The sequence below is a fragment of the Mirounga angustirostris genome, unplaced genomic scaffold (assembly GCF_029215605.1).
Source record: "Mirounga angustirostris isolate CCGP_5_RB_7025 unplaced genomic scaffold, mMirAng1.0.hap1 SCAF_14, whole genome shotgun sequence".
In the NCBI taxonomy this organism is placed as follows: Eukaryota; Metazoa; Chordata; class Mammalia; order Carnivora; family Phocidae; genus Mirounga; species Mirounga angustirostris.
This window is the reverse complement of record NW_026991722.1, coordinates 19635657-19652104: the sequence shown is the minus strand read 5'-3', so window position 1 is coordinate 19652104 and position 16448 is coordinate 19635657. Positions and strand designations below refer to the sequence as shown.

Below are 16448 nucleotides of genomic sequence, written 5' to 3'. Positions count from 1 at the left end.
TTCAATTAGTTAATCCTCTAGACAGTTTTCTTTTTGTTTTGCATGCATCCCGTTCCATTTTCATTAAGGGCATCTCTTCCTTGGTCAATCATGTGCTTTGCTTTTCAATTTGTTTTTGTTAATTTTTTTTTTTTGTATGTTTTGTTTGTTAAGCCGTCAATACCTCCAACACTTGGAAAATGAAATATAGATGTGGTTCTACTGACAGAAGAGAATCAGGGCTATATGGACAATGCAAAATGAAATGAAACAAGTGTCAGAAACAGTTTATAAAAATGGCACATTTATTGCTACAGACCGGTCATGTACATGACTTCATCGAGTAACTACAGATGGGAAACAGGTAATGGCCTAGACCAAGCTGGGTTTGTTTTAGTCTTGAAGGAATTCCAGCACACAACCTGTTTGGACACTTCTACAAATCAGAAATACACCAAAAACATGAAAAAATCGAGGCACTCAGCCACACATTGAAAACAAGGTGTAACTGTTTTATCTTTTTTTTTTTGAAATGTTTTCCCTTTTTTTCTTTTTTTAACAATTTTTTTTTTTTTAGTTTTTAATGCTGCAGCTATGTGTACAGTCGCAAAAAATTTCCCCGCTGCGACCTACAACTAAAAAAACAAAACGAAAACAAAAAATAAAAACAAAAAACAAAAAACAAAAAAAGGCTACCATACAGTTTCATCTCAGTAACACATGGTAAAATAACATCTTTTAAATAGTAAAATAAAGTAACAAACTTTTACTCATAATGATTCCAAAAATCTACAAAGAAGAAATATTCAGAATCTGACAATTTTTTTTTTGTAATATTCATGGTATAAAAGGATTGCTCCTGCGAAAAATAAGCCAAATATATTTTTTATTTTTAAATTTAGTTTTTTTCCTACTAGGGTGTACTACAGTCTATTTTATAGCAAAAAGAGCACTAGACAAACAAAGCTTTATAACAAAAAGCCAGGCACTGATACATGGTAAATCTCTGCTTTTTTTTTTTTCTTATCTTCACTTAATTGCATCACAAGTAACAAGAATGAAAAAGGCCACAGTTCATATATTTTCACCATTACATATGTCTATAATACTTGAAATGAGTATGGCAAAACCGCACTGCACACATGAGTCCACTTCAAGTCCCATGAGAAAGAGCATGTCTCTAAAGAAAAACAAACAAAACCAAAGCAAAATAAAAAGAGAGGCCTAAAGGCCTTGGTGCCCCATTGTGTTGGAATTCATCATATTCCATCTTGACCTTTTTTTTTTTTTTTTTTTGTTTCCAGTCAGCCAGCAGACTAAATTTTTGTGCTTGTTTATGCTGAAATTGTCTCATTCCTGACTCAAGTTCACTTTTGGACACAGATCATATTCTGCCTGTTGGATCCAAGACGAAATCCTCTTAACCCCCGAGTCTTGGTTCATCTCCCTCCCCACCCCCCCAACCCCTCATCAAAATGAAGATCACGAATAAAAAAAAAAAATCAGGAAATAGGAAAAAGCGAAAAACGAAAAGGAATCGGAAGACTGAATCAGAACCAGTTGTGTTACTGGGTGGACTGACAGTTGTATAAACATTAGTGTTCCTTTGCAGCTACACAGAAGACAAATGGTAAAAGTTTCTAGATGAACAGATCCCTATTCTGCATATTCATAAATTACTTGAATGTGGAGGCGGATTGACTGTTCCAAGTTGCTTTTAAAGTCCACGTCTCTTCGACAGATCCCCAGCCCAAGTAGCATCAGATATACGGTATAGTATGGACCCTTATGAAATTCCGTATAGTACTCTAATCCTAACTATCTTCTGCTAAGTATCATTCGAAAATCCAGCGCAGGATACCAATATCTTACCTGGGTTTGATAATTACAAAACAACAACAAGAAAAAACACACTAAAAAGGCCACATTCCTTTTCACCTTTTTTTTTTTCTTTCTTTTCTTCTTCTTCTTTTTTTTTTTTTTAATGGGGATACAACCCAATTAATATGTATAGGTGCAGATCATGTTTCTCCACCAAGCAAAAGGAGTGAGCAGCTTTTGGTGGCTATTAGAAAGTTTTTCGCTTATTTCCAAAGGGAATTCAACATTAGAGGTATTACATTACTGAGTAATGAATACGTCAAAGCTGGTGAACAATAAATTGCAGCTTTTACTGTTTGAGTGAGAACAAAATATAAAGCACCAATTTAAAAAATAATCAACTACAATTTAATTTTTTTTTTTTGCTTTGCTTACAGGTTTGAAAAACTTTAAATCAGCTCTATGAAGCACCTTTATGATAACACGTATCAAAAGTGCCATTCTTAAAATGTACATCAATGCAGGGAGTGTTTCCAGTTCCCTAAAGAGTAAACACCATATTTTCTTCTGTACACTTATCCTGAATGTGATCAGAGTAGACCTGCTTCCTCTATAATATTGTTCCTAGGGATACCCGCCTTGGTAGACTATACAAAATGAGTGCAGAATGTACCACTAAAAGGAAATCTTCAACATACTGAGGGAACAAGTTACACATAGTTTCCATTGTTCGGGAGGAGGGGAGAGTATACAACGGTGTCTTCCATGCCCTTCTTTGAGCCCCTTTGTTCGTACATTTCACAGGCAAGCCTCAAAATAACTTCATGAAGTTTGATTTCTGCTATTCTCCTAAGGTCTGAATCCACCTCCACATTTTAGGAACTTATCAACAAATCAAAGTATTTTAGTTTTATCGCTACTGAACATATTTACAGTTTTCAACACACACACACAGCTAATCAAAATGTTTATGGGTTTGTAAAAGATGACCACGTGGTAACTATCTTATTTGTTCTTACATTTTCGGAAATGAACATAAAATTCAGATTCTTGTAGCTCACTATTTCATTTAAATGAGACGTTTTTAAACCACACAGTTTAAAAAAAAAAACAACAAAAACTGATACAATGTATTAAAACACATAATAACAAGAGTCTACATGTAAAAATATAACTTTTACATACACAATTTCAAAATAATGATACGTTTGCCGTTTGTTGCATAAAATTTACAAATGTATTTCATTACTATATAACTGGCAAAACAGGAGAACAGATGGAACATTTAGACCATTTCGATGGATTTATGGCATTTACTCAGTGCTGATAGGTGGAAAAACTACTTGAACAGGGATTTTTTTTCTTAATACATGCCAAGATTGTGTGGCTGTAAAAATAGAAACGAGTTAGAGACAAAAGGATGCTGACAAATACTTAACTAGGAGCACTATTTTACTGCACTATACACCAAAGTCAATCATTATAAAGATTCACGATGGAAGTTGGTTCAATTGTGCCCAGACGTCAAAGCTAGCTATCTGATGAGTTGCTGTGCCATAGCTTGATCTATGTTTCTATCAAATATGTTAAGTATAAACTTCATTCATACTGGCCAGAGAAATACTGCACTACCCCTCCTCAAGAAAGTGCAACTTAATGCTTTAGGACTTATAAGGCTTGTTATAATGCTGCATGATGATTGAATATTGGCATTTTTCAGACGAAGGAGGAGGCAGTTAAGTCATCTACATCTTAGTAAACCCATTTTGAAAACAAAAAATCAAGAAAGCAACAAAAATCAATCAGCTCTGTCACACTACTTGCAATTTTCTCATTTGATGGTTTTTGAACTTTACTTGTTTTTTTTGTTTTTGTTTTTTTCCAAAAATCTGACCATGTATTCAGAAACGCCTCACTGCACACTACTTCGGCTACACATGTAGGTAACACTTGAATCATTTTGTTAAATCACAGCCACTTTGATTATGTTATGTTTCCGATGATATAAACATTGGAAGGCACAGTGGTAACATTGTAGCATTCTAACCTTGTACCTCTGAAAATCCCAGAATAGGGTCACAAACGCAACATTACAGTTTAGACAAACTCTTTTTGCCATGTCTTGGTAATGCTGCTTGTAATATCTACACATGATGTGACTTTTAAGTCCTGTGTTCCCAAAAGACTGGAGAAACAACTTTCTACTTATTTTATGAATGAAAAGCAACATCAGGGTCAGCATTTGATCCTGCACTACCCCTCCGGAAGCAGAGTTGGCACTACAGGTTACGATAACAAACCAGGGAAAGGGACAGAAATAAGACCCAAAAAAAAAAAAAAAAAAATCCGTATTTACAGTAAAATCTTTCTTTTAAAAAAGTTAATCAGTACTATTTTTTTACAGGAGAAAAAAGTCTGAAACAAATGAACAAAAGCTTACCATAGTCACTAAATTTTTAATATATATTTATATATATATTTATATATATATTTGTCATAGGTCTATAAGATCCATCTGTTCCTCCTACCCTAAGGAATGGCTAATGTCATCACTTCGTTGTCATCAGGACGTTTGCTGGTTTTGTTACTAGGGCAGCCGAGCTTCCCTTATTCAATATCCAGTAATTATAAACACTAGCTGACTTGAATACCAACAAAAACGTTCATGTAGTTTTCTTCAGAAGTACACTTTTTCATTATTGCAAGTTTACAATTTTTTAAATTAAATATTTTTTTTCAGACTTACAAATTAATTATATTTTTTTTTTCCAAAAGAAGTTTAGGCACAAATGCATTGTTCCACAGTGTGGAAAGATTGCCATTCAGTCTCTGGGCTGCGTCTCAGCCTGCACACGCCGCTTTGCACATTCTGAATGATATGTTAGAGGGTCACCCCTCAAGTTGCACTTTTTTCTTTCTTTTTTTTTTTTGTGTGTTTTTCGGTTTTTTGATAATTGGGAATGCTGAAACCTCTTGCGTCTGCGATTCATAACTACTCAGACTTGTCTTATATTACAAAAAAAGGGGTTAAGGAGAAGTGTTTATGTGGGTTTAAGATAATACAGCTGTTAAGGAAGTGGTCTCTTGTATTAATGAAGCAATGTGGCAGCTTGGACCTGAGAAGGGAAAGAGAGAGGAGAATTAATTCATACGCTTATCACAGAAGAAGTCAATGTTTTATTTTTAAGCCCTTTTCCCCCCAAGGGGAAGAAAAAAAATCTGTTCAATGTGGGGGGAAGCGGACTCTCCTGGCCGGCTCCTTGCGAGGGACTGGCCAGGGAAAGGGTTCCCGAAGTGGCTGAGAACACACTTGCCCTTTTACATCTGTCCCATGTGGTTCGACGCGTCTCCCATTCCAGGGTGCGGGCCCGCCAAGGAGAGCGGGGGAGGCTCCGAGGACACCTTCTCCTCCTCCCTTCTCTTCAGACACGCGGCTTTCGGGTTCAGGTTCCTCTCTGCGGAAGATGGAAGCAGAGAGTTTAGCTAGCGCCGCGCGTCCGGCGGAGGGCGGGAAGGCACTTCCCTGCGCACCTGCTGCCCCTTGCGCCGAGTTTCTACGCGACCGAGCGAAAGGCAGCGCCGGGAAGGGCGCGCCACGGCCGTCCGTGCGCACACACGGCAACGTCCTAGCGCAGTGGGACTCTAAGAGAATCCCGTAACGTGGCCGCGGGGGGAGGGGGAGCGGCCTTACGGACTCCGACGTGATCTGCACCCGACCCGGCCGCTCCCAACGATGCTCCGGGTCCGCTGCTCTGCTCCTGCAAGGCTGGCAAGTCCGTCCCCACTCGGGGCCGCCGGCCCCCGCGACTTCTGCAAGCAGGCGGCGGCGGGCTGGTACTGACCTCGAACTTGCTGCTCCAGGCTGAGGATGACGGCCACGGCCTGGTGGAGGATCAGGAGCTTGGTCTGGGGCTTGTCGCTCTTGAGGTGGAGCTGCACCATGCGGCCGAGCTCCTTGAAAGCCTCGTTGATGTCGCGGACACGCAGGCGCTCCCGGGCGTTGTTGGCCATCCTCCGCTCCTTCTCGCGCTCTGCCTTCTGCTCGGGGGTCAGGTCCTCGTCGTCATTATTGCTGCGGGACAGAAGGGATGCAACATTTTCTAATGGTGTGGGGGAAAAGAAGGTATCTGAATTAGTTTTGTTTTCTTCCAGAGCTTTGCGGGGACGTGTCCATCTCCGGCTGTTGTCCGTGGCAGAATTGTACATCCACTTGAACTCGGCACTGCTAAAATGGTGGTGACAATCCATTCACGAGACATTCGGTTTCTCCCAGACATTCAACCCAAACAAAACAGGAGAGGTTAAAGTTGGGGCCCAGAGCGCGCCCAAGCTGATGCAGGGGGCAAAGTGCAAACACAGCTTTGATCAATGAGGCTACACTCCACAAAGCAGGCCACAGTCAACTTAGCCTTTACGCTACTCTGCATGACCACAGATCAGAGCGTTTTAGACTGAGGGTGTGTGTGTGTGTGTGTGTGTGTGTTGTTGTTGTTGTTGTTGTTTTTAACTTTCATATGGTCACATCTGAAACCTGAGGAAAACAAGTGTTTGAAAAAGGATTTGGATAGGTCAGAATGAACACGACGCAGCTAAACAGGAGTAAGAAGGTCCTGCATTCAAGACACCAGAGCCCTGAGAGCGAAGACTGGGAACTTTTGTCCATGTTTCACCATTAACGAGCTTTGAAGGCGTGGCTGATCCACTTAATGTATCTGAGTCATTTTCTCCATGCATTAAATAAAAAGGTTATAAAAACATCATGATCTCCATGGCTTTTCACAGCACAGATGTTTGTCATCCCCAAAACAAGTTGGGAAGTTGACATCCACTACACAAAGCAAACAAAACAAAACAAATACCAAACACCTACTACTTATAAATGACCATGATCTCACTGTGAGTCAAAAACGAAGTCCAAAAGCTAATCTCTGATCCTGAGAACCAAAATATTACATTATTCATAGCAAAGGCATGGTTGGACCCAGTAGAATGTGGAAAGGCAAGATTACTTCTGTCTGTTTCTGGGTGTCATGCTGACAGATGAGAAACTTTTGAATGGAGGGCAAATAGGATGATGGGCCATCTGGAAAGCATGTCATATAAAGAAGGTTTCATGACATCAGGGCTTAAAATATTTCATGGGTGATCATATAAAAAAAGAGGCATGAGAGATGTGTTGTCTCAGAAAGGCCGTACAGACCAGAGAACTCTGAGTGGTACAGACTGAGTTAACATGAGCAAGAAACTTCTTGGGTAAAAGAGATGATATCATAAGAGATATATAAAATGAAGGAAACTTCACTGAATAGTAACAGACTCCTCATTATATCAAACAATATGGAGGTAACCATCTGTAAGGATGTTAATCTAGAAGTTCAGGCATTGATCTAAAGGACCATGAAGGTTAAGCTCTACTTGAAAATTCCATGAATCTGAAATGCTCACAGAATAAAGATGTTAATCACAACATTTCAGATCAGGAAGACATGGGGTAAGTTATCTAGTCAATTCAGTGTACACGAATGTTGGCTTAACACGTATGGCTCTGAATCTTCAACTTGGGAGAATCTCTGGGTATCTTCTAAATTGCAATAAGGACCAATTACAGCCGAGAAGCTCCAATCAATCAAAAATGGGAGTGGTATTCTTGGGTTGCAAGTACATGTTGCCAATACAGATGATGTACATAAGCCAAAAACACTTGTAAGGGAGGGAAAGAGGAAGACACCAAAGAAAGATGCTTTAAGACTTGGCTCATCTCCCCGTAGTTATTAAACTCCCTTCCAGATGGGCCCGTCCGCCACAGATACGTGCTCGTGGACACACAACTGAACCGAACCAGTGGGAAAAGGTTCTTCCTGTGCCGTCTGATCCTTCTCACTTCTTCTGCCGAACCCTCCTCCTTCTCACCGTGACTTCTGCTGATGGCGAGGAAGCCACGGTTACTATTAATTCGCATCCACATCCCACTACATAAATAGGAAGTGAAGTGAAAAGAGAACAGAACCAAATCTCTGCTGGGCCCATCCTGAAGTTAAAACTTGGGCAACATTTTTAAACACTGAACAGGTCGCCACAGCTTTCACAGCATGGGCCGGAAAGTGGGAACTTGTTTTCCAAAGGTATTCAGGCTAATAACTAATTAGAATTGGTTATTCACTCATAAATAATAAGCAGAATGGTTATGCAAAGAAAACTGCCTAGCATTGCCTTACATTACAGGCTTAGAGACATAAGCAAATGTCACAAGAGTCACCTTTTAAAAGAAGAAGGTTCTTAGCAGCAGGTTAAAATGTTGTACTGAAACTTCCAAGAACCTATTAATATGCATGTCACGGCCACTAGTTAAATTGCTAAGAACTGAGTGGACTGACAGAGACGATGGAAGGGATGTGAAAGCCCCTCCTTAAAATTTCACCAATGTGGCCACGAGTCAGGAAACTGCGTGGGGATGGTGGGAGTGGAGGGGGAAGGAGCTTTTAGGACTTTTGGAACTTCGGGCAGGACATGTAATAAAATCCATTCCAATCATTATAAAGGCAATATAAAAAAGCGGCATGTTCTTAATTCCTAAAGGACATTAGATCTAACCCTGAGAATGCCAGCTTTTAAAAGGGGACGTGCAGTCACGGCACAATTTATTTAACTTACAAATAAAAACAACCCAAGGGAATTGAGGCAAAGAACATGGGTGTCACGGTGTTCAAAACCATCTGATCATCAGATTAGGATTAACATTCCAGGAGATAGATTCTAATTGAAAGAAATCAGATATTTAAGAAAACCAACCAGAAGCTATTTTCCTGCAGTTGTATTTTCTGTTGAAGGGAGTATCTGGGAGAAAAAAGTGAGCAATTCAGGTATTATTATTATTATTATTATGTATATCCACATGTTTAAGATAAAGCTGGGAAATCAGTATTTTCTCACGTTTGAGATAAAAAAGTCATAGTTGCATATACCTCAATTGAGTTTTCAATACAGCTAAGATCTCTTTTTAGAAATATTTTGGAAAGATCATTTCTGACCAAATTCAAAGAATAAGCATAGTTTTAAAAAATCAACCGTTTGCACTTGAATCAGTTACAAATTGTCTGCACTGTGTGCAATTAGCACGAGGTCCAAATTCATAAGTGCAGAGACATTTTAGGCTTCACTAGAGGACCAGTATCTTAAATGATACTTTAGTACCTCTAGAGCAAGCCATTAATTTTCTTTTCAGCTGTAGATTTACCTGCCAGGAAAAAACTGAATAGTTTCTTCCTGTTCTGTTCACTTCATCAAAGTCCAATAAAGGAATTAAATGAAGCGACAGTATCATATACTGTTACCTAGATCTTGACCTAGTAATCGATTTGATATCCTTCTTGTCGTCATCTAACTTCTTGTCCTCGGAAGATTTCGTGTCTTGCAGGTTCTCATCGCCCTCGTCGTCCGATTTGATCTCAGAACTGCCAGAGGAGACGCTCTGGCCCTGCAATCCTGGTGGCATGCCTACCGAAAAAAAAAAAAGAGAGAGAGAGCGAGACCAGGTGACGCTTCCACCAAAGACTCGAGGCACAAACACACGCTCTGCAAATTGTGGAGTTGCTGCCTCTATAATTCAGGCTGCTGAACTGTGATCCTTCTGCCGTGTTTTTTCATGCTATCTGGTGAAGTTTCAAAAATGCACCTGTGGAAGCAAGTTTTCCCTGCATTGGCTCCGAGGTTAAATTCTATTTTGCAATCTTTTGGAGTAGATGGTAATTTCACTGTCTACAAAACATCAACTTAATTGCAATGAAAATCATAATCATGAAAATCACACACCTCAATGTTCTGATTAAGAACCCAAGTAAATATCAGCTATTATATTGAGTTTCTTCCATATGCAATGATTTAATAGAAAAATGTCCTTAAAATATAATTCCCAGGGAGTACGCTAAATATGTACCCATCAAGACTTCAATAGATACCCTAATGATATTCTGAAATTAGGCTTCTCTTATCCTCAAGGAGTAATCAGCATTTAAAAATGGTACATATGGAAAGCAGTTAGCTGCTCACTGAAGAAATTTCTAGCATTACCACAGTTCAACTTTCAAGATCACAATGCATTTCAACTTTCAAGATCATAGTACATTTTAAAGCGTGACCCTCGTGTATCCACTTATTTCTAAGGTAGAAGCATGTCTACTGGGCATTCTCCTCTATCTGTAGTCACTCAAAATTTGGTCTGTGGTCCAGAAGCATCCTTATGACCGGAGCCCTTTAGAGATGCAGAATTCCAGACCCCTGAATCAGAATCTGCATTTTACAAGATCCTCAGGTCATGCCTATGTACACTGAAGTTTTAAGAAGCAGTGGTCTCTCTCTCCACATATTTGATTAACACACAGATTTGTATAATGTTTAGCAGGTGAAAAAAAGCTTCTGCCTATTCCCATGGCAGTTTATCATCTATATTCTAAACATGGAGGGGGGAATGAAAGGATGTTACTTAAGTGTCTGCGAGTCCCTGGGCCAGCCAGTCACCCAGGGAGCAGGGGACCTAGGTCAGGCCCCTGCAGTGTCACTTCCTGGGGTCACGAAAAGCTGCCTGGAGTCCGTGGTCTGAGGCAATCATTGCGGGCCGAGATGAAAACAGTGAAAATCATTCCACCAAGTTCCAGTTTTGAAACCTACCTACATCTCCTTCGATCTTAAACGACAAAAACAATTTCCTTCCTTCCTCTTCATTTGGAACTATCATGTTCAGGCTACAACTAACCGCATTAGAGCACCAGAATGAGGAAAATGTGGAAATAGCTAAAATAAAATTTCCTCTCATCAGGCTGTTGTCTCATTCTCTGCTGAGAGAGGACCAGGATTTCAGAGGATGTTTGAGCAAAACAGTTCCCGAAGAAACACAATTAGCCGGCTGCGTTCTAACTACTTTCCCATTTGCTTGCCGTTTTTGTACCAAATTTGATTCTTGGTTTTCTGCCAGTGCTTCCTGAGGGATGAATGCCGAGTAAGCCTGGGACCAACCCTGGAGTTGCTACTGTCTAAGTGAGGGCAGGGTGCCTTCAGGGGCGGACCTACCTCTGTAAGGGTCCTGGGGCGGGTTCAAATCAGGGGAAGTTGCAGACTGGACAGGAAGCTGCGGAACTGGAACCTGGTTTGGCACGAGAGAATGGCTGCCTCTCAGGGCCACCCCGTCTTCACGATGGGCCCCAACCTGAAAGGGGGAGAGGAACCACAGAGTTTAGCGGGAACCAGAGGTAAGGCAGCAAGGACCTGCGGAAGGAAGACGGGCCTCTGAAAAACAAGACTCCCAAATGCCTTTCACTAGAGGGCGCTGGAGGACCACACATGCAGTCCACACATACTGAGGCCCATCACACTCGGTAAGAAGCCGCACTGCACATTCCGTGATAAATATGGCAGAGGAGCTCAGGCAGGTAAAACGTCAAATTGTCTCCCAGGGTGCTGCAGTGGGGCGCACTGATTCCTACCCATCTGTCTTCTATCATGTCCGCCAACAGATCTGACAATTATCTTAATGCCCATATGCTTAATTGTGGGCTTCTCAATTCCCCCATTGCTATCGGAAATCCTACAGGAATTTCAATTTGGCATTCGACTTTCATTTCAGGGGATGAGATTCTCAGGCCTGCCATTTTTTTTTTTCCATAATGCCAGCTAAGCCTCTGACAGCGGAAGCTACGGCAGTATGGGACACAGCCCCTGCTCGGTACAAATATAACAAAATGTCACCTGGCTTTCCCAAACTGGCAGCCCATTCCAAGTTAATGTTTACTGCATTTCATCAGCTGCTGAGCTCCAAATCCAAAGGGGGACCGTTTCTGCCAATGCCACCACACCGGAAAATGTACCAATAAAGGTTTTATTAAACACACCAGTGATGCCATGATTGCCACGCAAAGATGTTTGGACATTTTTCCATTCCCCGCCCACGATTCTGATCCTAGAAAGACACCATGCTGTAAACACTCTTTAGGTTTCCATGAATAAAGCTGCAGGATACAGCATGATGACTTGGTCTGGAAGAAATACTGCTGAGCTTTTTATTAACTACTACTACCCGCTCTGGGGTCCAGAGATGTTGCATAGAGACGGTGAGACAGCTCTTGCTGACTTTATAGCTGACGCCTTAAAGCAAAACCAGTAAGCGTTTGCAAACCAAAGGGACCCTGTGAGTAGCTTACGTTTTCGTTTGCATTTCCAAGGAGTTACTCTCTGAGCCTATCGCCGGGTGAGCACTGATGAGGGACAGTGGGTCTGCCACTAAAAATATTTATCCATGAGTTTCTACTGCTACGAATCAAAAAGTTTATTTTTTTCCCAATCCCCAAACAAAAACCCCACAAAGCAGAATCTTCCTTCTTTTGCTGCCAAGTGTTTTAAAAGACTATTTCCAAAGAACGCAACAACAATAAGAATCTGAACCGACAACAATAAAATTCACAGAACCGAAGGAAGAACATGCTATCTACAGGTGACCTAGTATAAAGTATCACCATTATATAACCCAAAACAGTGCAGAAGGAAATAACGCGGGGGCGGGGGGGGGGGGGGAGAGGGATCCCGTAAATCATACTAATTGCTCATATTCACAATATAGCAAGAATATAAAGGATTTACAGGCTCGTGAGCATCGGGAAGTATAAATGAATGCTGTGGCTAAGAGTCCAGGAGCTGTCTGCCACCCAGAACGTTCTGAATGGTGGCTATTTCGCTTCTCTGTGGGTGCCTCAAATGTCAGGAGACCATGATTGCCTCCTAAAGCAGCCCGTTCCATTTTAATCACAAGTTGGCCTCCTTGTATATTCCACCCACTGACTCTAGTTTCAACTTCCGGAGTTCCATGGAATGAGTGCAAGCCCCCTTCGTATACGTAACGCTCCCGCCCTCAACAGGCCACTGCTCCATCCTCTCACTTCCAGGCAGGTTGGGCCCACCCGATGCCCCCAACCATTTCTCACTCACTCTTGGTCTGTTTTTATATTCGTTCCAGACAAAAGAGTGATAGCTCTTTTCCATTCAGGTTTCGATTTGCCATTTTTATATTTGTGCATTTAGAAGACTGATTTCATCGATGATTATCCTTTCAATCTAAGATGTCAACTTGTAAGGATGAATTTTACAGGGCTTGATCAAATGGTAGCTCTTTAAGTTTGTCAATCAATGTTAACCCAAATAATTAACGTAGCGCCAATTCGTATTTATTAGTATTCCCAATGGGTTTAATCTGGTAAATTTCCACAGAAGATGATTCTAAACTGGAATCATGGTTACTGAAGGTAACCACAGGATTGAGACTAGCAAAGATGTAAATCCCTTTTATGTTAAAATCATTCTATTAAAACACTCAAGCTTACTTTGTAAGTATCTATGATGTAATTTAAGGTTACTATTTTGCTTTTTACTTGAAATATATTCAGATATTGATCCTGCACTTCTTTTTTTCCTTCTAGATCACATTCAGATTAGTTTTTACAAGAGGAAAAAAGAGCCCACAACCAATGATCTTTATATTTTCTTTGCCTCAACTATTATGAAAGACTGAGTAAATGTAATAATGAGAGCCAAAAATACCTAGATTTTTAACTGTAACTGGTTTCTTTGTTAGCTGTGTAACCAGGGACAAGGTATTCAAATCCCAAATGGGAAAATAACACTAGGTTATAGAGAATGAGTCCCATGTTTATTGAAAAGGGAGGTAATATGCAAAGCAACTGTTATATAATAGGTACATAGTAATTATAGATACTGTTATGTGAAAATATCTGAAAATACTTGCATACTGCACAAAAATAAGAGTCTGTGTGGTTCAAACACCTTCAGAACACAAGCTACCTTCATTCATGATCATCTTTGCACTCTTTGTCTCTATTTTGTTCACATGAACTTGATTTTAAATCCTTCTCCTACACAATGAGAGTAAAATCTTAAATGGTATTATAAGTATGTTTGAGAATTATAAATATGTTTGTTCCAACTATATTCATTTGGATTTTAGCCATACATATTACAGCTAACTTTATCTATTTTCTATAGATCTTAGGTCATCTCAAATATTATACCTAATCATTTTCCATAAAGGAAGTTGGGAACAAAGTTACTCTTTATTTATTTATTTATTTTCCAGAGAGAGCGTGCACACATATGTGTGAGTGGGGGTTGTGGAGTGGGCCGGGGCAGAGGGAGAGGGAGAGAGAGAGAATATTTAGCAGGCTCCACACCCAGCGCAGAGCCTGACGGAGGGCTCGATCTGACGACCCTGAGATCATGACCTGAGCCCAAATCCAAGAGTCAGACACTTAACCGACTGAGCCACCCAGGGACCCCTACTCTTGATGTTTTAAGGCCTCCCTGGTAAACTTTGTACATTCCAGCCCAAATGAATGAATAATGATGGGTCCAGATCCATGTGGTAATGAGCCTGATTCTCCAGGATCAGTTCCATTGCCTGGGGCTGTGGAATCATATTCCAAAGAATTAACTTTGCTTTCTTTGTTTCCTTGGCCACAGGCAGCTTGTCCTAACCCTGTTTACTTCTCTTTCAGAAACATTATTTCTGGTCGCATAAGAGACAAGGAAAGAAAGATAGTGGATGGCCAGCACAATCCATCACTAGAATACCTCCGAAATAGAAGGAGGAGCCATGTGTATATACAAGGGTCAGGGCTTGTCCATCTTCCAAATAATAAATATGTAATAATATAACTAGAAAAAAGCAGATTCTTCAACCCACAAATCAATTCTAAGGATGGCACCTATTTTTAGAAAATCTATACTTCATTAAAGCCCTATTTTGATAATGTTTTCATCTAGATAAGCAATAGTTTAAAGTTAAAAGCCAGCCTAAAAAAGCAGTTAATTTTACCAATATTGATCATAATTTTTTTTTTGCAGTCTTTAAAATAGTCTTCTTAGTTACATACAATGTGGTTTTAGATATGTTTACGCTGAATGTATAAGACAAAACTAAAATCTCAAAATTAGTCGGGAAGTGTTAACTGACATGTTAATCCAAGAAATATTTACTAATATAGTTCGTGCTTGTCACTCCAGGAGTTGCTAGGGAGAGGGCAGTGAATAACTTAGATGACCTCATGGAGCTTACAGTGATCCTCTGCAGCATTTTTGTGCACTGATCAATTTAGTGTGGCAGTTTTAACAGTAATAGATAATTCTCTCAAGTAAAAGGACATTCATCATGAGTTCTGTAATTTGGGTTTTAGACCCAGAGAACTCTTCGGACCTACAGCCACTCCTTGTCTCTCATGGGCCATTCATTCCAGACTCTCTTGTCCCTCCACTGGTACCTCTCTCTCTCTGGCTTCTGTCCCCTCATGGCTATAGCCTGGACTCTCCCTTCATGCATATCTCTTAGTACGTTCTTTCAGGTTCTGTACCTGCTGCTAACTCCCTGTCTTAGTATTTCTGAATTCAGAATGCCAAGATCATCTGATAGTGAACTCCTCATTTTGAAGCAGACATGGGCCATCCTTTGAATGGGCCACTCTAGGGTCAGGTGTCCCCATTAACTGGTTCAATGAGCTACAAAAGAGGAGGCGAGATTATGTGGTCCAAGCATGGCTGCCCCCCCTTCCACCCATATATCATGCCCCCCCCCATATCATGGCTCTTAGGTACAAATATCTAAGTTACCCTGCATCTCAGGTCAAGTCATAGTCAAACCCTGACACAGCTATTCAAATTCTCCCGGGTTAATTTATCATTGGGAATAATTAAATATCTTTAGAAGTACATTACTTCTTTTGGATCACATAAGCACCACATAATTTAAATAAACTTACTTTCCAAGGAAAGAATTGATATATTAATTAGAAGCACTTTTCACTCACAGTATAGAGACTAAAAGGGCTTGCGAGACTTGGAACCCAGTTAGGCCAAACTCTCCATTTTACAGAGAAGAAAGCTAAGGTCGGAGATAGTTAAGTGACTTGGCAAATGTCTAGTAAGAAGACTAAAACAGCATTTGAGCTCAGAAAACTTAGAACAGCGTCGAACAATTTGATTTGGGATGTGTGTGTGTGTGTGTGTGTGTGTACGGGAGCAGAGTTAAGGGACCAAAGGGGCTTACTTCCTGGAGCTTTTGTTTACGACAGTGTGCCCACATGTATGTAGATGTGTGTGTATATAGATATAGATCTGAAAACCATTTTATTTTTCTTTATCACAGGGGCAAAACCACCATAGTTTACCAACTCTGGCCAAGGACAAGATGTCTAACTAAATTATAAAATTTAATATTTGCCACAACACAAATTAGGTGGCTGTTGGCAAGGCTGCTGTAATGTGGAGATGCGTGCAGCATCCTGGTAAATATCCTTATCCTGATCCTTGAGCTCACAACAAACACCACAAACAAAAAAGACATTCAGTGTTTCTGCTCTCTTTGTTTCCAGGGAGTATTGTGAAAGTAATTATTCTGTTGTATTTAAGAGGCCTATTTCATGGATGGGAAAATGTATTAAATTTCATTTGGCAGTTATTCAATCCTTGTTAATGTTATCTCCAGAGATAACTGCTTCAAAGCCGGCTTTCAGACCTCGGTTCCTTCTCTTCTACCATAATCCTTCTAAAAGAGTGCAGGACGGGAACTTGGGAAACTTGTCATCAATTTCTAGACCAAG

General features: G+C 40.4%; 1 protein-coding gene across 46 annotated transcripts in view; it reads right to left on the bottom strand.

Annotated features, from left to right (window-relative positions):
• Positions 1 to 266: 266 nt before the first annotated feature.
• Positions 267 to 16448, bottom strand: part of TCF4 (transcription factor 4) — a 353491-nt gene continuing 337309 nt past the window's right edge. For 23 of the 46 annotated variants that reach the window (XM_064578858.1, XM_064578861.1, XM_064578866.1 and 20 more), the window contains 6 exons: positions 10864 to 10999; positions 9132 to 9294; positions 8590 to 8634; positions 5643 to 5872; positions 5115 to 5255; positions 267 to 4916 (listed from right to left, as the gene is read on the bottom strand). In XM_064578858.1, coding sequence (XP_064434928.1) covers positions 5119 to 5255; positions 5643 to 5872; positions 8590 to 8634; positions 9132 to 9294; positions 10864 to 10999 — 711 coding nt within the window. In that variant the 3' untranslated portion in view covers positions 267 to 4916; positions 5115 to 5118. The remainder of the gene's footprint in view (positions 4917 to 5114; positions 5256 to 5642; positions 5873 to 8589; positions 8635 to 9131; positions 9295 to 10863; positions 11000 to 16448) is intronic. The other 23 variants (XM_045886672.3, XM_045886655.3, XM_045886651.3 and 20 more) reach the window with 2 other exon arrangements.